Genomic DNA, 20,701 nt, shown 5'->3' with positions numbered 1-20,701 from the left:
CGCAGGGTTTTGACTAGTGGAGCTTTGCAGAATGTTTACTGTCTGGTAAAGTGACCCTCCCTTGTTCATCTTCTTCAAACTTATTTTAATTCTACCCGGTTCTTTATTCTTCTGCACTCATTCTAGAATATGTTTAAGTTCCTCAAATTCCAGCTGTGCTGTTAATAGAGGGTGCACTGGAGTGGCATCATCGCAGCCTTCATCCATCAGCACGGGACACCCTTCATTCCTCCAGAGCTGCTGCTTCTCCGCTTCCAATCATTTGACTTTTTCTCTGGGCATTTGGGTGTGGCCGGGGCCCAAGGTGGCAGTGCCCCTCCTGAACTCACCACATCCGCACCTGGGCTCCCATTCGATATTTGCCATAACTCCAGGTGAGCTGAAAAGCAGGGCCTATGGTCCATTTTTAGTAGATGATTTTAAGCAGCTTGCCCAGGTCCACGCTGCCAGCAGAGCGTGGGCACAGAACGCAGAACAAAGCTCTCTACAGCCAGCCCCATGAGAATCTGGAAAGTCTGTGTCATGAAGGATTTGCCAGACCCCAGGGCTGCATGCTAAGTGGCACGGCTCGCCTAGAGAGCTTCCACTGCGTAGATGGGGAACGCAGGGCTGGCTCCAGGCTCCCAGGCTAGCCCTTTGGAAGAGGCAGGATCACCAAGCCCATCCCTCCCATCACCGGTAGCTCATACCTATTTGGAGTCAGTGGTCCCGGCTCTTCAGACAAGCCCAGCCAGGAGGCCAAGTCATGCTTGTTACACCTTTTCTGCCCTTTCTTACGGGAAACAGCTTCCCTGAACCTGTCCCCACCTCACCTTTCCCAAAGGCTTCCTCCAAAGTACCACCTGGACCCTCAGGCAGTCTGGATGTAAACAAGCTTGAAGTGAGATGTTCTCCATCCCACCTCCTTCTTGAAGTCCTCCAGTATCTCTCCAGCCCACAGGGATCTCTTGCCCTCTCTTCAGGAAGGCTGGCATTGGAGAAAAGGTACTGGAATGAGCTGAACCAGAGATTCTCAAAGATGTTTTTTTAAGATTTTATTTATTTATTTTTAGAGAAAGGAGAAGAGAGGGAGAGAAGCATCAATGTGAGAGAGAAGCATTAGTTGGTTGCCTCTCACACACACCCCAACCGGGGAATGAACCCACAACCCAGGCATGTGCCCTGACTGGGGATCGAAGTGGCAACCTTTCCCTTTGCGGGAAGACACCCAACCCACTGAGCCACAGATTTTTTTGGCAGGGAGAAGGGCATAAAACCCTTTGCTCAAATGGAACCTTAGATGGAAAAATAACTTAGTTTTCTCAGGTTGTTTGAGTGCGGATCCCAACTCTGCTGATCTTTAGCTGTGTGACCTCAGACAAGTCACCATACCTCTCTGAGCCTCGGTCTCTTGACCTGTGGAATGCCAATAATAACTGTGCCTGCCTCCCAAAGTTGTCATGGAGAGTAAGTGTGATGACACGTGAAAAGGACCTGGCACACGGCAAGCACGCAATGACGATGACTAGTAAGGATGGAAACCCACTTTGTAACACAAACCCGGGTTGCCGCTTCCAGCTAGCGGGGGGCTGGGGAAGACCTGCTCCCCACTCAGCTGGCTCCCTCCAAGTCACATCCCCAGAGCCCTTCAGTCCTGCCGTCTGGATCGGTGATCCCGACTCTGTGGAGTAAGGTGTGTAAAGTAAAATGTGGAGTAGGCCAAGCGACTCCCTAATGCGGCACAGGCGTTGAGAAGAAGCCGGGCTCGTACATAAAGTAAAAGAATGAGAACTAAAAGCAGGGGTCCTCTAGAAGTTCCTCTCGGGGGTCGGGGGAAACGTGAAGGAAGGGGTCATGCTGACAGCCCAGGTCACAGATTTCCAACAATTTGTAATTGTAGGATGGAAATGATTTTAATTATACCCCTAAGTGAAGAGGTTTTATTTTGTTAATCAGTGAGGATAATTTTTCAGTATTATTTAGAAGAAAGGCAAGAAACCCAAATGTTTGAGCAGTTAGAATGGGGGGTGAGATCGTGCATCATTTTTACTGTTTTCCCTGTACTTCTTCCTGTTTCTATGGGTTTTCTTTTTCAAAAGTACACTTAGCTCTCTATGTATAAAGGGTTTTGATTTTTGTTTGAATTTCTAAAGCACCAGCACCAGGTTCTAGTCCAGATAGCCACTGATTCTCCGTGTAACCTCGGGCACAGCACTCACCTCCCCAAGCCTCAGTTTCCCCATCTGTAGTCAGAGAGGGAGGGGCCGCAGGGGGCTATGAGGTCTGGGAGTCACACACCCCTCATTCACCAGCCCAGATGGCCTACAGCAACAGGAATAAGCAGAATTTTTCTCCTTAGCCAGATCTTGACCTCGGCTCAGCAGGGGAGCAACCCGGGAGCAGCCAGGGATGAGGAGGCAGTGCCAGGGGCTGGGGGCAGTTCCCTGCCAGGCTGGATGTGGGGTGGCTCTGGGCCAGTGTCCCTGACATGATACCCAGCCCTCCCTTTGGGACACGCAGCACAGGAGACTCAGCTGCTTCTCACCGTCACAGAGCACACGGAGCCGAAGTCACTGACCTCATGCGGCCAGCAGGTTGTTCCTTCCCCAATTCAAAAGGAGGAAAACGTTAGTAATCTTTCCCCGCACGGTTTCCTAATCTTCTCTCATTCTGATGTTTACAAGTACATGTCTTCCGGCCAGAGCTGGGCAGGGCTGGCCAGGTCTGACTCAGTGTGGGCACAACCCCTGCAGGGCACGGAGGCAGAGAACTCGTAGGAAGGACAGAAGGACCCTGCTGAGGCACCCAGGGGCTCCTCCAGGGACGCGACAGTGATTTGTTCACCTCTAGCTCATCTCCCTGGTGCCGTTTACCTGCAGGACCTCACTCCCAGGGAACCAGGAAGCAGAACCCCCCACTGCCTAGGCCCGTCCTGCCAGTCCTGCAGATCCCACAAACACTTATTAAGCACCAACTGTGTGCCGGGCTGAACTCTCCTGCCCCTTTGCCCCACAGGTCATTGAGACCCTGCCCCAACCACACGCCCAAACAAGGATCCCAGGGACCTTTACCTTCTAGGAATGAATGCTGGGATTTCAAGCACCAAGAAGGCATCGACTTTGTCACCACCTACCTAGACCTGGGTTCAAGTCCTAGGTCAGGACATTCACCAGCATGTGACCTTGACCTTGGACAAATCACTTCATCTCCTTGAGCCTTTATTTCCTCATCTATAGGATGGGGAGAAATATGTCCCCTTTGCAGGGATGCTGTACGGATCAGAGTCCACAGTGCCCGGCGCACGGCAGGAGCTCAATGAATGCAGCCATACAGTCTGCCCTCCCACCCCCTAGTGGAGCCCGGCATCCCCCCAGGAACAGGGAAAGGTTTCCCTGTGAAGTTCCCCAAGTGCTCAGCCTCAGGCACACTCAAAGGAAACCCCCCTCAGTCCCCAATTCCCCTGCAGTTCCCCAACTCTCCTGAAGCTGTTGCAACTTCCCACCAACAACCCCAACCACCCAGTCCAGCCCATCCAGTCTCCCTCCCAGCTCCCACAGAACAATTTCCGCCTCGAAACTGCCACCATCATCCTCCCAGGAGATCTAGAGATGTGAGTGCAGGGGTGGGGCAACCTCCACTTCCCCCCTGCATGTCCCGAATTTCTCCATCTTCCCAGACCTGCGTGATGTGTTCCAAATTCCCAGGCCCTGGCTGCACACCTGACCCCCTCAGGGGGGCCCTGCAGGCCTCTGCAGTCACCCCTGGCTGGGGTAGCTCTGGTACTCCTCACAGTCCCCCTGCAGGAGGGCTGTGTCCTCAGCACCCAGCAACACACGTAGTTTGAAATCAGTAAGTATTTATCTAACAAATGAGTGAATGAACTTAACCCTTCCACCCTCGCTTGGGGATAGGGACTCTTACTCAATCCGTGTTACAGAGGAAGTGGAGGCCCGTCGCCGGGGCTAGATGCCGTGCAGCGGGCACCACGGCACCATGCTTACCCAAGTCAGCCCGTCTCCCCAGTTGGGCTTGGACTCCCCAAGAGCAGTGGCGGGTGCCCTGCCCCAAGTACCTCCACCCTGTTCCCCAGCACAGTTCCTGACCCACAGTGGGTGCTGTCTCTATACAGAGCTGTTGCTTGAATGGCTGAACACATGAGCAAAGTCATCTTTCCACACAGAGGTGTTTTTTGTGAGGTCTTTGGAACTAAGCCTCCAGCCACCGTCAGGGCGGTGGGAACTCAGAGGGCACAAAGGTCCTGGTCCCACATGGTCCTGGAAGGCTTTCTGGAGGAGGAAAGGAAAGTCGAGGTTGGAGGTCTGGGGGTTGGGGCACTGGGCAGAGATTGCAAGGTGGGGATGCGCCCTCCAGATTTAGTGATAAAAGGGATGCAGTTGGGTTTCATCGGGGATCTGGGTGCTGGAGCGGGGAGCGGTGGGAGGTAGCAGGACATGCCTGGGAGGGCTGGAGGGGCAAACTGTGGCCTGTGGGTCCTGGGGAATTGTCGACAGCTCAGTGAGGAGGTGGCCTGGTCAGAGCTGGGCTTGGGAAGGAAAGGCAGATGGAAGCCAGGATGCATTCCCTGCACAGTAACTAAGCCCTGTGGGTCCCTGCCGTGTTCTGCAGGGCCCAAGACTCAGGGCTGGGGCCACAGCACAGCGGAGGCTCCAACCTGAGCCGCAATGGAAAGGCTTGGCCAGAGGGTTGGGAACTCGGACTCCAGCCAGATGGCGTAGGTTTGAATCCTGGCTGCATTTATTAGCCTCTATGTGACTTTGGGCAAGTGACTTAACTGCTCTGCCTCCTCGGTCACCTCACTGGCAACAGAGATACTAACAAGCAACCACTTCCTAGGAAATGAGATAGCACAAAAGCCTCAATAATTGAGAGTTCCTACTGTCGCTCTACCTAACGTGTGACTTCCTGGATAGCAGAGAGGGAGACTTTTCCATCTCCCTCACTGGAGCCCGGCTCAGTGGGCACAGAGTGGTTCTCAGGGAACTCTCGATGAATGCACGTGGCCCAGGGGACCCTGGCCCACCTTGGTGGCCTCTCTCGACACCTGCCCAGGCGGTGGGTATTTCCGGAGTGAAGTGTAACGCAGTGAAAAACAGCGTCCCTGCAACGGCCTCTTCTTGCATAATCTGCCCACAGCTCTCTGTGGCTTCCTGGCCAGGCTCTGTGCAGCCCCGGGGTGGGTGGGGCATCCTGCTCTGGAAGGTGCCGAACCCTGCCCCCCTCCTCAGGGGAGGCCCAACGAGACCTCTCCGAGCCTCAGTTTCCCCGTCAAGGAGACTAGGGCATCGGAACTGATCATTTCCACAGCCTCAGGTGTTCCCGAAGCAGACAGATGTAGGCCTGAGCTCCGGCCCTGGCACATTCTGACGGCACAGAGGCCCCAGTGCACAGGCCGGCCCCTGGTCCAGAGCTCACACTCCAGAGACAGACTCGATTCAAATCCCAGCCAGGTGGCCTGGGGCGGGGTACTTCCTTTCCTTGAGGCAACTTCGGGAAGCTAAGGGTCCAATTACTGGGAGAATGACATGAGGCAACCTGGGAAGAGTTCAGGACAGCACCTGACACACAGAGCTCACAAATCCTCCACACTCCCGTCAAGGGCTGGGGTCCACCTCCCCTCCCCAGGACTCTGGGCTCTGTGACCGCCTGGCCACCAGAATGCGGCCAAAGAATGTGCCTGTTTCTGGGCCCCGATTTTAAGAACCTGTCTGTTTCCACGTCCTACCCTGGGTCATTTTCTCTAGGAACCTGGCCACCAGGCTGGGAGGAAGCCCAAGCCTCTCCAAGGGGGGCCCACGGAGAGAACCCTGCAGCTGGTACCTACTGGCCAGCCGTCTCTGAAGTACACTCTCCGGTGCCAGCTGGTGCTGTGTGAGGAGAGGTGAGCTTTCCCCACCAAGCCCAGACCAAACTACAGTTCTGTGAGCAAAATAAATGACTGGTGGTGTTTTAAGCCACTGAGTTTTGAGGTGCTTTATGGCATAGCAAGAGATCGCTAGGACAGTGGAGGTCAGTGACTGACCCTTCAACGCTTTCAAAAGCTGGGCATCTGCACGCTCATCCACAGTTATGGTCACGGTGAGGTTTAGCGGCCAGGCATGGAAAGGGCTTTGCCATTAAGTTCCTAACAGACAATTTCCCTGCCCCTTATGCGAGATCAGCTACATAACTTGGGGGACCCAGGGACAAATGAAAATGCAGGGCCCCTGGTTCAGAAGGTATTGGTAATTCTCCAGACGGCAACAGCGGGGTATGCCACCAAGCTCAGCCATTCTACACGGCGACCCTGTGGGAGTCCCCAGGCCGTGTGGCTGGGGGGCTGCAGAAGTCCTGCTTCTTGTCTCTTCCTGTCTGTCTGACTCTGGGGACCACTTTGGCTCTGGCAAAGCTGCCTTATAAATGAGAACCCAACGCTCTTCCCACAACCAATTTTTACTTTAACACCAATTTTTTCTCATTGATTCCAGAGAGATGGGAAGGGAAGCAGAAAGAGAGGAAGAGAAACATCAATGCGAGAGACAAACATCCATTGGTTGCCTCCTGCACACACTCTGACCAGGGACTAGACCCACAACCTAGGAATGTGCCCTGACCAAGAATAGAACCTGTGACCTTTCGGTTTGTAGGATGATGCCTAACCAGTTGACACAGTGGCCAGAGCCAAATTACTTTTTTTTAAAGGGAAATTGAAAATCAGCAAATAATCTTTACTGTTTTCTTAGCCTAGACTGCAATTCCCCCACCACAGCTCCAACATACACAGCAAGGGACCAAAGTTATCCAGCCGGGACCTTAGGCAACCCCCTTTACCTCCACGGGGCTCAGTTTTCCCATCTGTTAAATGGAGAGGTTTTTTCTTGCCCAGTCTTCCGTGGATCCCGGCATGGGGCAGAGAGCGGGGTAAAAGGAGTTACTGAGGGTGTCAAAGGCGATCCGATGGTTGGCCAGTCCTCCCGGGGGGGTCTCTGTCCTGCCTGTCCTCCCAGAGCCTGAGTCCCCTGACCGCTGCCTCGGACCACCTTCAAGGAGTGAGTTCTGCATCAGAGAATCAGGGAGAAATCACACCTGGGCTGCTGCTTGCTCGCAGGCAGGTCTCCCAGCCTCTGGGAACTGTCCCTTCCTCCCCATAGAACAAGCAACCAAGGAACCTCCCTATCTCCCAGCTGCGATGACTTGGAGGTGAAAAGGAACGTGTCCAGAGGGCACGGTGCCAGCTGACCACTGTGACCGAAACACAGCCCCGGCCACAGAGGCAGCCTGGCTGCTTGGGCACAGGGGCTAATTTAGAACCACAGAGCAGGGGGATTCAGCTCCAGCTCTGGCACTTCCTGGCTGTGCAGCGGTGGGCCGGCTGCTTGCTTCCCCTCTCTGAGGCTCCATGAGTAGACGGCAGTGCTGACCCTCAGCCCACCTAGTCTCAGCTGTGCTTAGGAAGCCTGAGTGCCTAAGGAATGTGGAAAGCCTCAGGCAGACTTGAAAGCTCTTTAAATGCTGCTTACAATGACTGTCATTTACTGAACAGGGACCACGCCTGGCTCCAGGTCAAGCACTTCACCCACGACCTCCATCCGCCTTGCAAAGTAACCGTTGCCCTTACACTGCAGGTCAGGAAGCCAAAGCTGAAAGCCCTCAAGGGCTTTGCCTGAGGCCATGCGGCTGGGAACGCCTGGACCTGGACACTGAAGCCTGAAGGCCCATGGGGAATGGGAGGAAAGCACAGGCCGTGATGTTAAGATGACCCGCACCCCACACCAAAACACAAACAGAGGCCTGCGGCCTTCCCAGGATTTTTCGGTTTGGTTTTTACTCTTCTGGAAGACACCCAAAGAAAGAGGAACCTCAGCTGCCGGCCTCCTGCCGTGACGGAGCAGCCTGGACCCAGGGCTGCGATGTTAATTAACTGGGAATGTGGCCTCAGCCCTGCCCTTTCTGAGAAACATTCAACTGGTTCCTGGCTACCAGCAGCCTCTGCCTTTGTCCCCCACTTCCCTCCGAACTGGGTTAAAACAACCTTTGCTGCCCCTGCTCCAGCCATTCATGCCCAGCGCCAAGAGAATAGCAGGATGTTTATTGTTCTAAAGGAGGGAAATAGAAATAATCAGAGTCCGATGTTCTGAGGATAAAGTCGGAGTGCCTTGCAATCGCCCACCAGGCCCTCCTCGATCTGGCCGTGCTGGCTGCCCACTCACTGCACTTTGCCAGGTGTGCACCTTTGCGGCGGTGGTTCTGACTCCCCAGAATGCTCAACTTCCAGGTTCTTGCCTCACCTTGCCCACTTGCTGTGTCACTCAGGTGGAGCTCAAAGGACATCTCCTCCAAGAAGCCTTCCCAGACCAGCTGGCTAGACCTGCCCCTGCCCTCCAGACACTGCCATGGTGCCCTGACTGGGGCCTCCCCTAGCACACAGCGCGGTCGCCTCTGGAATGACCTCGCTCACAGGTTCAGTTCTGCACCACCGTTGGTCTCATCCAGGGGACACACGAGAGAAAGTCCGTCTCAGCACCACACACCCTCTGCAGCTGGACTTGGCCTGACTCACCACAGGTGTCATTGGAAGGAGGGAAGGAAGGAAGGTTTTGCGCAGCGACGCAGTGCAGTCTGGGATTCACTGGGACCGAGGGCGGGACGCCCCCTGCAGAAGGGCCCGCAACCCTTCACAAATGCCCAGAGTTACAGACAGCTGACTGACCAGCCGCCAGTTTTCTGACTGGGGGAGGGGGGGTTTCTCTGGGTCCCCCACAGAGCAAGAGGGGGCCTGTCCACTGTGAGGTTCCCACAGCAGCCTGGCCCTGAGGGAGGCCAGGCCCCAGGAGATCCCCAAAGCCCTGGTTCACCTTACCAACACCAACACAGGCTTTGGGGGGCCAGCTCAGAACCAACCACCAGTTATTTTCTGGGAGAAAAGTGTTCTAAGCCCAATGCCCTTTTGAAGGTTACCTGTTTGTAAGTCAGAGGGGCTGAATACTGCAGGCCAAGGAAGGGCCCCCTCTTGGCAAGTGGCCACTGGTTGGACCGAGGACAGAAGCTGCCATACAGCAAACACAAGCCACATATCCGGTGGCATCTCCCAATGCTCTGGAATCTCCAGACACCTTGAAGAGTCAGGGTCTTGCTCCATTTGAGGGACAGGCCCTGGCCTTAGCGGTTCTAAGAACCTAGAGTAGTTTCCCGCCGACGAGGCCAGCTTGGGAAACAGCGGGTTTCCTCCGAATGCAACAGCTTCCGCAGGACACTGATGCTTCTCTGTCACTCTCTGACTGCAGCTCTTCAGGAAGAGGGGTGTGCATGTGCGTGAGAAGGTCCCCTACATCCTGGGAACCGCCAGCCGGAGCAGCAGGGCACTGCCTGGTCCACCTGCCCATCTGAACGTCAGAACAGCCAGAGGTTAAGGAGCCCACAGCACCCCCGTTACTGGTGGGGCAGGGACATTTGCCCTGGCTCTCCCACCGCCCATGTGGCCGCTGGTTTCAGTGGCAAGGTCTGGGTGGGGGCTGGAGCCCTGGGGGGTGAGGTGGGCAAGGTCTGACTGAGGCAGGATAGTGAGAAGCTGGGAAAATTCCTTGACGAGTGGAATAAGGGACACTGGGACAAAATAATTAAACAAGGCCGAACAATTTGAGCAACTTCCAGCCAGCTAACGAGACACAAGATCCTTTCTAACCAAGGACACTTAGGAGCAAATGGTTCACTCGTTCCAGATCGTCCAGGGACAGGCCAGCCTCAGTCCTGGTCCCTCTTCGATGATGTTCTTTAAAGATAAAACCAACCAGAAAATAATCCCTAACCCCTCCATATATGCACACTTTTGAAGAATCAGCCTATTGAAGGAGCCTCCCCTAAGACCTCCTTTAGGATTCCTGCAGCCAAAGAAAGATAAAAAGCCTCAAGACAGAGGACCCACCGCAAGCGCTCGCTGGAGCCCACCCACGCCTCGAATCTCTGCTTTCTCCTGAACTCGAAGGGACCCCACGAGACCTGCAGCCAGGGGAGCAGTGGGCAGTGGGAGCTCATCCAGGCTAACTCCCTGATCCTGACTACAAGGCCCCCTTTTCTCTTTCCTTCTCCTGTTGCTTCTTCTACCTTAAGTCCTTCCTTGTTTCACTGCCGCCAGCTTTAATAAACGTCCTCTCAAAATCGCCTGGACTTGTGTTGTGAAATCTGTCCTATACCAAATCAAGAACCCACACGCTACCCGCTGGCCCAAGGCAGCCGGGCACAGGCCCAGTCCCCACTGGTCACATGATCGTGGTCCCAGGTCCCCTTCTTCACCCCCCAAAGTAGCCACCGTCCCAGGGGGCCCAGGCTGGCTGCCTGGGGTGGGAGCAGGCCCCAAACTGAACGCCCCCTCCCCAGAGCTATGATCACAAAGGCAGGCTGGGCTCCTCCCCGCTCAAGCATGAAGCCTAGGCTCCCGTGTACCCCATGGTCCTCTCCTTGTCTCCCCCAATCTGGGGCGTACACTCTGCTTTTGTGACTCCTTTTTCTCCTGCTGTGGGGCTGCTCAGCACAGTCCTTTCTGCAAATACCCAGAGGGAGCCTGGGGTACTGCAGCTGTATTCCGAGTATCCCCAAAGGCAGGCCTGGACCAGGGAGCAGGAGTTCCACGGAGGAAGGGTCCTGGACAGAGGGGTGGAGATCCTGAGAGCTTCTCCAAGACTCCCAGCCCCAGGGAGAGTTTCCTTAACCCTTATGATTGTTTTTAAGGAACCTTACGAATTTTTAAGGATCAAAAATTTCTGTGAAGGGCTCCCGGGTAAGGGAGCACATTATTTCATTAAGCTTGTGTCAACAGCCTCACGTGGAGGCTGCTGAGCCCCTGCCCACTGGGCGTGTGGCGTCCTCCACGCTGTGGAGCTGCCTACGCTCGCATTTGGGCGAGTATCAGCCATCCCACACAAACTTCTCCAGGCCCTGGTGTCACCACCTCGCGCAGTGTCCCAGCCTCTCCAACTTTCCCCAAAACATCTGAGCAGTTTCAGAAACTACCCTGGGACGCCTGACCCAGCCCCAACTTCCTCCAGAGACAAGCAGGCTGGTGAGTAAACAGCACTTTCAGGTCTGGCTTCCAGCGGGTAATTCCAGGAGTCTCCCAATAACCTGAGACCCAGGCTGCTGCGGTCTTGTCGTCTGGGCCCACGGCCCTTCCCAAGGCCACTTGCTTGTTTACATGAGTCTGAAAGTCCCTAGGAGAACAGAGGAGAGCCAGCTGGTGGAGGAATGATTCCTTAGTGTGAAAGGCAAAAATCCTGAAAGATTGAACTAAGCAAACCTCTTCGCCACCCCACCCCCACAGCCCAGAATAAGGCAGAGTGTGGCTTTCGACAACCATATTCCCACCCCGGGTGCGGAGCAACTGCAGCAAGAGTGGGAGACCTGGTGCCGTCGGGGTCCACGTGCGTGGCAGGTCTGAGGAAGGTGCATCCTCATGTCCCAGGACAGAGCGGGTGGTGCCGGCCAGGCAGGCAAGGCCCCAGAGGGGCCCACAGTTCCTCGTCTGTGGGTGGAGGGAGCCCTCGAGCAAAGCAGAGCGGGCCCTTCTCCAGGCGGCAGGTGGGTGGGCAGGGGCTCTGACGGGGACGGATGCCGCAGCTGCTGAGGGTCCTGAGATGCCTCTCGCTGTGGGGACTGGTAGGGACACTCTGAGATGAGTGAGTTGATCCTAGGCCATGGCCTGCCCGCTTTGGGGCTACAGGAGAGGACGGAGGAGCGGGGGTGAGGCGGAGAGGTGGCACCGGAGGGTCCCTCTGAGCCCAAACAGCATTGGAGGCCAGGCCGGGCACTCCCAGGCACAGGGCAGAAGCGGCAGCTGTGGCCGAGATGGGCCACCCCACAGAGCCCTATCCCTCCATCTCCCTTTGGACTGAGGAGAAACCACAGGCGCTAGCTCGGTGCCCAAGGGGCCATGTTTACAGTAACTGGGGTTGTCGGCATGGGAGCAGGGCCCAGTGGGTATCACTCCTGAGGCCCAGGGTGAGGGTGTGGGCCTCACAGCCTCTGCTTCAGGTGGGCCCCAGCCCTGGGGGATGGGTCCGATGCCCAGCGCCCTGGGCCGTCTTCTCAGTGGTAGCAGGAGGCGGTATCCTGTCCCTGCCGTCTGTCTGTGGCTCCAGCAAGCATCTCCATTCCAATCCGGCCCCTTGGTTGTCTGGGCTGCACGCCCCACAGCCCCAGGGTAGGGGGTGCAGGGCAGCTGGGTGGGGGTGTGGGTACAGACCAGCAGACGCCCTCCTACGTGGGCAGGCTCGTTGCCACTGAGTGCTGGACACTAGGTTCAGGCCTGATGGGCCTCAGCCACCGGCCTAGTCCACCTGCACCGCCCTGGCTCCCAGGGAGCACCCCTCGGTGCTCTCAGCCCCAGCCCGGGCCAGGCCTCATTTCCCAGAGGCAGCCGTGGGCAAGGGGTCCTCCTTCCCTTGCTCCTCCACTGAGAACATGACGTCTCCGCAGCTGCCCAGAGGTGGCTCCGTCTCCTGCTCCGGGTAGTGTGCATGGTCCACTTCCAGGCCCTCCTCGAGCTCGGGCCCTGCTGGCCCCGCCGGGCCCCGGCCCTCGGGCACCTCCGTCCTCACAGTCCCCACGATCACTGTGTCGGCCTTCATGATGTAGATCTTCTCTGCAAAGCGAAAGCGTGGGCACAGTGAGGAGACCAGAGCCCCAGAGGGTGGGAGGAGGGGGCAGAGGAGCATCCCCATCCCAGCTCTGCCCCTCCTGCTGTGTGGCCTCAGGCAGATGACACAACCTCTCTGAGGTACAGGAAGCCTGGCCAAGTTGACAACTGGGAGCTGTGTGCTGAGGAGTTCAAACTTGGCCCACTTGCTACAGGTGGGAGGGGCTAGTGATTTTTTGGGGGGCGCTTCTGCGGGGACAGAGTAGGGAAGGAGAGAATGGGGTTGGAAGGGAAAGCAAGTCGTGGGGAGGAAGCAAGTCAAATCCAGAACAATAGTACCTTCCAATGTCAACTGTGATTGAAAAACAAAAGTAAAAATAACAATAATAACACCAGCACCAGGGAACTCGAGTATAGGGTAGCCTGCGCTGGATGCTGTTCGGGACACCTTCCACACTTTAGCTTCGGGATCCTTACACCTTTTTTTGCCAGGTAAATAGCCTATCATCACCCCAATTACAGAAAAAGAAACTGAAGCCTAGAGAGGTTAAATGACCTGCCCGAGGTCACCAGGTACTTAGCAGAAACCCCCAAAGATACGCCGGCTTCTCTGCCCTTTCCACTCCTTCCTACATGCCTAATGCGGAAACCTGGGCTGACCAACTTGTCCTGGTTTGGCCGGGATGCTCCTGGTTTTACCTGTGAAAGTCCCCCATCCTAGTGACTGGCAACCCTGGACAGCTGGTCACCCTGCAGAAACCTGAGCCCTGTTCAAAACACCAGTGTCCACAATGCAGACAGCTCTGGGAGGGGCAGCGCGTTTCGGTGTTTCTGCTTATTGTCTGTCTCCCACCTGAGGCCCCCATGGCTGTCCCTGCCTGGCCCAGGGTAGGACCGCTCGTGCGTGTCACTCGGAAGCCTGACCAGCCCAGCCCATCAGAGATGTGATAGCCCGGGTGCTCCACACACCGCCTGCTTTCAGGGGCTTTGGAGGCTCAGGGGAGTTAAATGAGCTGCCTAAGAAGCTGGGCAGTAGGGAGCCTGGCCTTTGGCCAGGTCAGCTGACTTCAAGTGCCACCAGGCCAGCTTCTGATGGCCTCAAGCTCTGGGCAGGCTCGCCGTTGCTCAGCCCCAGGATTCCGGAGCTGGGGTCAGGCAGGAGGCTCTGGATTTCTCTGGGTAACCAGTGATACCCCTCTGATTCAGGAACTCCCATAACGTTCTTGCAGCCCCTGCACCCTCAACACCACTGCAAAATGCCAGCCCTTCTATTCTGGTTTTAACACCCCCAGGAAAGAGAGAAGTGTCCAAAATAGCAGCAGGAACTAAAGAGAAGACGGAGAGACAAACAAGCTGCGGGAGGCCACCCTGCACCCCCAGAGAGAGAACAGGACCTCAGGTCCAGCCATACGCATCTTCATTAAGACCTGCAGGCCCCTCGCCCTGGGAGAAGAGAGGGGACACAGAGGAGACCAGACAGGGCTAGAGACGGTGACAGAGAGACAGAGAGGAGTAGGAGTGGGTTGTCCAGGTTAAAGAGGCCAAAGTTGGGGGCCAGACCATCGTTCCCCTCACATTCCCTGAGTCCTGATCCCTCTGGCCCTGTCCCCCACCACAGGGTGCCGCTCCCAGAGTGGAGGAGGAGGTCCTTCCCAAAGCTACTTGGACTTCCTGCCTCACCCAGGGCTTCAGAATCCAGGGAAATTGTCATAGTAGGTGGGGGAAGGTGGGGGAGAGGGGCTTCCCTGCCGGGTGCCGGGGCAGGAGGGTGATAAAGCTCAGGCCAAAGCTGGGTCCTCCTTGGGAACTGAACAAGGCGGGGGTTAGGGTGCTCCTCTGGGGTGGTGTCAGCAGGAGAAGGGGCCTGCTGTCCTTTGGGTGTCCCTAGAAACCCTCCGAGGCCTTCCCTCCCCACTGTCCTACTCACCAGCAAGGCTCGCAGGCTGGCTTGGCTCTGGGTGGTCTGCCCGTGGCCCGGCCTCACACCCAGCTGTCCTGGAGTCTGGTACCTGCCTCCACCACCTCCCAGATACTCCCCGGGCCCCGCCCCTGAAGTTCTGGGCACTGAACTCACAAGGGCTCAAAAGTCCAACTTAGGCTTCGTAGGAAATTTGAAGGAAATGCCTTTGGCAGTATTTCCCCAAATATATTCTTTTTAAATTAAACTCGCCACAAGCTGCAGTTCCAACAGTTTCTGTTTGGTATGAAAGACTCTGCCCCAGAGTTCTGCCCACCACCGCCTGCCACAGACATGTGCAGGGTGGATGCCTCTTTGGTATTATCCAAGTGGGGGTTAGCCTTCCAGAGAAGCTGGAGATGGGGCCCCTGAGGCTCTGCCCCAGGGGGCTCACAGACAAGTGAGGGTACAGGAGAAGGTCACACACACAGTCACACTGCTCTGTGCCAAGGACACTGGTGGGAAGGCCTGGAGTCTGGGGAGCAGAGCAGAGGTGCCTCGGGCCTAGACAGCAGAGTGGGAAGAGCAAAGAAGGCCTCCTGGGGGAGGAGGCAGATAAGCAGGGTCCTGGGGACATCAGGAATTGACTAGCTGCAAGGGGGTGGAGTTGGCTGTCCCAGGTGAGGGAGCAGCTCCCATAGAGAAGCTTGGAAGCAAGAGAGCACCCGGTGAACTTAGGAAACTGCCATTGAGTGGAAGGACATGTGGGGTCAGGGGACAGGTGAGTCTGGTGGGGAGAAGGCAGCTCGTGACCAGCCTTGAATCCTGGAATGAGAATCCTGGAATTCATCCTGAAGTCACAGGGACCCCTGGAGGGTCTTAAGCAGAGTGTAACATGGAGAGGTACACAACTGGGGAGAAGCGTTCTGGTGGCACCAGGGTGGAGAGAAGGAACAGAGGAGGCGTGAGGCCTGGGCGAGGCCAAAGCGGAAGGTGTGCCCGAGCTGGCGGGCAGCTGCAGTCTGGGAAGTGCTGGCCTCCGTGCCCGCGGGGACGGGTGGTCGTGCAGACGAAGCAGGGGTTTTAGGGTCCCACGTGGGCCGTGGGCCTGGGAAAATCATTTCACCCACCCTCCATCCACAGTTTCCCCAATTGCGAAAAGGGGAAGAAGACACCATCCTCAGAAGGTTGTGTGACAACGAGATGTGACGATTGCACAGTGTCCGGAATGCATCAGACGAGTGCCCTACCGCTCTGATGTCACTGCACGTCTCCCTCCTGGCCCCTCAGGGGCTCTTCGTTGGAAACTGGGGGTGGCATTCCCTTTTCTCTTTAGTAATAGTGGCACCAAGCAGGGGGTGCCCCTTTCCTCCACCCCACCCCACCCCACCAAGACAACGCCAGGTGATTATTCCAGGAATTCTCGCCCTGGCCCTGTGAAGCCGGCACCGCCACCACCGCTATCCCACAGTCCACCCAGGGGCAGCATGACATGTTCACAAAAGCATCTCCCACTTACCAGGGCCTTCTGGACCTGGGGTCTCTGTTCTCAGTTGGGGGCCCGGGACCCAGGGCCCAGCACCCATCGCCCCACTGCCCTCTCACCCCTGACCATGCTAGGAAGCCCAAATGAGCAGACTCACCTATCCTGTTGTTGGTGTTCTCCGTGGTCACCCGGGGCTCAGGAAGGTCCCTGGGGGACGAGGGGCTCCCGCCTGGACTGGCGCCCAGCAGCGGCTGGCTCTCCCGCAGAGCCGGCTGGCTCGTTGACCCCAGATCTCCAGTGCAGGGCTCTGCCACCGAGACGATCGTCTTCAGATCCTGCGGGCACAGGGGAGGCAGGCGCTGACCCAGTCTACAAGCGTCAGCTCCAGCTCACCCTGACTGACCAGCCCTGGCCTCTTGGGACAGCGGTCGGTTGTGATTACGCCAATGCATTATAAAAATAGCCATGTCTTCAGGAAAGTGTCGGTTTAGTTTTTGACTTTGATAGGTAAGTGCAAAGGAGAAGTGGTCTCATGGAACATTCTAGCATGTAGCATCTACCTGCTGCCTTCAAAATGGAACAAGATTGAGTAACTCAGAAAGTATACCTACGTAATTCTGAATATTGTAACAATTTGAAATCCAAAAGACGGCTTTTTTTTTTAACAATTTACTATTAATGTGTTGGCCCGTGTAGCCATATAAGATATTTGATTATCTTACAAATCATTGAATCCTTTTTTCTTATTTTGTTAAGATTTTATTTATTTTTTAGAGAGAAGTTAAGGGAGAGAGAAAGAGAAGGAGAGAAACATTGATCAGTTGCCTCTCACACGCCCCCAACTGGGAACCTGGCCCGCAACCCAGGAACGTGCCCTGACTTAGAATAAGATTGGCAACCTTTTGGTTCGCAGACTGGCACTCAGCCCACTGAGCCACACCAGCCGGGGCTGAATACCTTTTTCATGAAACTTCTCAATATGTAACAGCGACTTGTCTGATCCAAGCATATTTGAAAGTGATCTCCCATAATTTAAAATTGAACTTGTATTGTGGTTCTGTCTATTATGTTTAAAAATCAAAGGATGGAAACCTTTCTCCATGTACTAATGGGATATTTTTTTTCTTTTTAAAACTTTATTTCAATATAACCATGCTTAGAGAAATACACTCGTATTGGTTAACAGAATGTAACTTAAGTTTAACTTATTCTACACAATTTGGACCAAAAACTTGGCACATGGTTTAAGCGTCACAAAAAAGAAGCCGCAATCTGGTTTATTTTTCATCTGTCACAGATGTATATAGAAGATCATCCATCAAATGCTGATAAAGGAGACAGCAGAGACCTTGAGAAACTGACCTTGGCTTTGTCTCTGAAAAATACACCTATGGCACTGAAAAAGTTTATACGATCGGTGCGATAAAATGCCGTAATGCTCCAATGCCGGGCCCCTTACAAAGTGCAGTAACTAACGGATGCTGAAGAGAGTGGGGGACCTACGGGCACACGTGAAACTGTAAAAGCTACGTCATTTAGTTAATGTTACAGGCAGGTTGCAAACTGTCCACGTATAAATGTTTGAGTTAAAAGAAAGTGATGAAAGATTTGAGAAGTGAAAAAAAAGGCGGGGGAATCATACACGCCTGAGACCCACCCTCGGCTGCAGAGCACACTGCCCCGCTCCCACTGCCTGAGCTGCCCCTGGGGGCTGGGCACAGCGCAGGGTGCTAGGACAAGCCCAGCGAGGACCTGGTGTATGGGTCCCATCCTGGGTGGTCCTAGGATCAGCAGTAACATTTGTAAACACCCCAGCCCAGCGCCTGCGCGGCGAGGACTCCATAAAAGGCAGGTGAAGCTGGGCTTACTGGGAGCCAGCTCAGGGTAGCGGTTCAGAGCACCGGCTTTGGAGTCACCAGTGGGGGGCCTAGGAGATCTGCTCTCCAGCTGTGGAGCCACCTTTCCTGTCTGGGCCTCCATTTCCTCTCTTCTAGAACGGGACAGCAGTACCGCCACTGCGCTTTGTAAGGACTACCAGAGATAACATCAAGAAAGCACAAAGCGAGGTGCCTTGCTCGTGGGAAATGCGCGATACACGATAGCTAAGTTTTTAACAATTCTCGCTACTGATTTGTCATCCCAGCTTCGAGGACAAGACTCATGGAGGAGTGAAGGAGAAAAGGGGAAATAAACACAGGCTTCCTCGTGACCTGACCACACCTGGCACCCAAAGTGGCCAAAATCAAATCCACAGTCTAGCAGGCCTTTCTGGAAGTCCCCGGCAGGATGAGCCAGGAGCCGGAGGCTGCTGCTGGGGTGGGCGGTGGGGGGGTGGCCAGGGCCTGGCTGAGGGCCCTCTCTGCTCAGAGCTCCCTGCATGAGGCAGGCCCAGCGTGAACTTTTGGGGGACCAGGCAGCTCTCAGCACCAGCAGATTGGTTAAAGAGCCAGATTTAGGGGCACCAGGCTAAGGTGAGGGTGGGTGGTACTTACTGCCTGGTTCCTCTGGGGCCTGGGATCTGCAAAGAGAAAAAAGTGGTAACTTCACCAAGGAGGGTCTGCCAGCGGCTGGGTCCTGCCCCACCCCTCATGTGGACCAATGCCACCCCCTTTGCTCCCCAGTAGTTGCTGATGCTCACTTAGGCCCTCGGTCTGGAGAACAATGGGCAGGTTTCAGGATCCACGCCCATGCCCCCCAGGGGGGACCACCTCTCCTCCAGCCACCAAGCCAGTCAGCATGCTGGACCCATCCCCAACCCACCTACCCAGACCCCGCCGCCCCGACACACAAAGAAGGAATGGTTCCAGAGAGGCACACGCCCCCGCTGGAGCCAAGGAGGCTTTGCTGACTCAGAAACTGGTCTCCGGCACCTGCTCCCACCTTGTAGCACCCAGGGTCTGGAGGGCCCAGAGCGGCCCAGATCAAGGTCAACACGGAGGACCTCAGGGCAGGCCGACAGAGAGTGGGTGACGGGCCCTGGGGACGTTTTCTGAATCCTGTGCTGACATTCCCGAAGCCAGGCCAGACTGGAGCCCCTTTGGCTCAGGCCACTCCGAGTTCAATTTTCTGTGCACTGTGCTTGAAAAAGACCATGTGACCACCTTTGAGGAGAACAGCTGCACCCTTTGGTGGGCTCAGAGCTGCTGACACAATGACTTTTAGGGCACGAACTTTATCCTCTTCTCCCAGACCCCCACCCTCAGCTCCAGTTTTTTTCTCATACTGATTAGGGTGCCAAGTCATGGCCAAGTGTAAACTGACATTTAACCATGGCCCAGGCATCTGGTCTACCCTAGAGCACATCAACTCCCAGGCACAGACCGTGCCTCAGGGGAGCGCAGCCTTTCCCGACTCTCCGGGAGGCCGCATGCAGAGACTCAGAATACGTCCCTGTCAGGTGTGTGTACCTGACCAGAGAAATCTGCTAGGGAGATGCCAGTATGCCAGCTAAGTCACTTGCAGAACATTCTCCCTGATTTCAGCAGCTCTGGGGAACCACCAGCCCTGAATCCTCGATGAAAACCCCCCAGAGGCTGGCCAACCACGATGGCACAAGTAAATGGACCGACCGAGCTGTGTGGAACACAAGTTCAGCTTGGGAAACACTCCTATGTGCCCGCTTTAAAGGCCTCTCAACAGGCCTGGCTGGCGTGGCTCAGCGGATTGAGCGCCAGCCTGCAAACCAAAGCATTGCCGGTTCAATTCCCAGTCGGAGCACCCACCTGGGTTGCGGGCCAGGTCCCCAGTAGGGGGCACTCAAGAGGCTACCACACATCGATGTTTCTCTCCCTCTTTCCCTCCCTTCCCCTCTATCCAAAAGTAAATAAATAAGATATTTTTTAAAATAAAAAATAAATGCCTGTCAACAGATCAGAACGATGATGAAAAGAAATACATGTCTAAAACGACCCAATTCTTCCTTCTGGATTTAACATACCTGGCACACTTACTTAATCTGATAACTGCTGTTCCCAGCAGCCTGGTCACCTCGGGCAGGGCAGCTGGGGCTCCTTCCCACCAAGCCACCACTTTGAGAAAATACTCTCTGGCCCGAGGCACATTTTTTCAAATGATGTCAGTGAGGCTGAATCTCCATTCTTAGTGGCTGATTTTGAGTTTTGCACACAGCCAACTGTGATTTGGTGCCAAGTCACCGGGATGGGGGGTGGCTGGGGGTGACAAAGTACCAAGACAAAAATAAATAAAAGTGATAAAACTCAGTCTCGGAGAGGACGTGGGTAAACAGAACACAGCTGCTCTGGCCCTTGGAACTGGTCCCATCGTTCTCGCGAGGCATGGGGCAGTGAGACTCTCACACCCTCTGACCCAGTAATCCCTCTTCCTCAAGGACACACCCTCAGGAAACAACCAGAAAGAAAAGAAAAAGCCGTTCTCCCGAGGGTGCTTGTAATAACCAAAGAGTTGAAAGCCAGCCAGATGCCAAACACGCCTGAGGAGGAGGCCTTCCTGGCAGCTCACCCCAGCGGTGACCTCGCCTCTCCCAGCCTCGGTCATCTGGGCTGGAAAATGGGGTTGCCTTTGGAGGGGTTTTTTGAAGGTTAAAGGAGATCTCAAAAAGGACGTTGGGTAAAAACTAAGTAAATCTGAATACAGTGTGGGCGTCAGTTAATAGCACTGTATCAACACTGGCTTGTTCGTGGTGACGAATGTATCACACTAATATAAGATGTTAATTACAGAGGAAACCAGGTGG

The 20,701-nt window shown here is 55.3% G+C and overlaps 1 protein-coding gene across 1 annotated transcript in view; it reads right to left on the bottom strand.

Annotated features, from left to right (window-relative positions):
* Positions 1 to 5,953: 5,953 nt before the first annotated feature.
* The window catches only part of TNFRSF8 (TNF receptor superfamily member 8), a 57,544-nt gene continuing 42,796 nt past the window's right edge, over positions 5,954 to 20,701 (bottom strand). Inside the window, exons 13-15 of the mRNA XM_024554933.3 lie at positions 18,480 to 18,505; positions 16,145 to 16,322; positions 5,954 to 12,610 (exon numbers count right to left, since the gene is read on the bottom strand). Of these exons, the coding sequence (XP_024410701.3) occupies positions 12,369 to 12,610; positions 16,145 to 16,322; positions 18,480 to 18,505 (446 nt within the window). The 3' untranslated portion in view covers positions 5,954 to 12,368. The remainder of the gene's footprint in view (positions 12,611 to 16,144; positions 16,323 to 18,479; positions 18,506 to 20,701) is intronic.

This window comes from Desmodus rotundus, chromosome 3, assembly GCF_022682495.2.
Source record: "Desmodus rotundus isolate HL8 chromosome 3, HLdesRot8A.1, whole genome shotgun sequence".
NCBI lineage: Eukaryota > Metazoa > Chordata > Mammalia > Chiroptera > Phyllostomidae > Desmodus > Desmodus rotundus.
The sequence above is the reverse complement of the archived record's forward strand: the minus strand, read 5'-3'. Positions and strand labels throughout refer to the sequence as shown.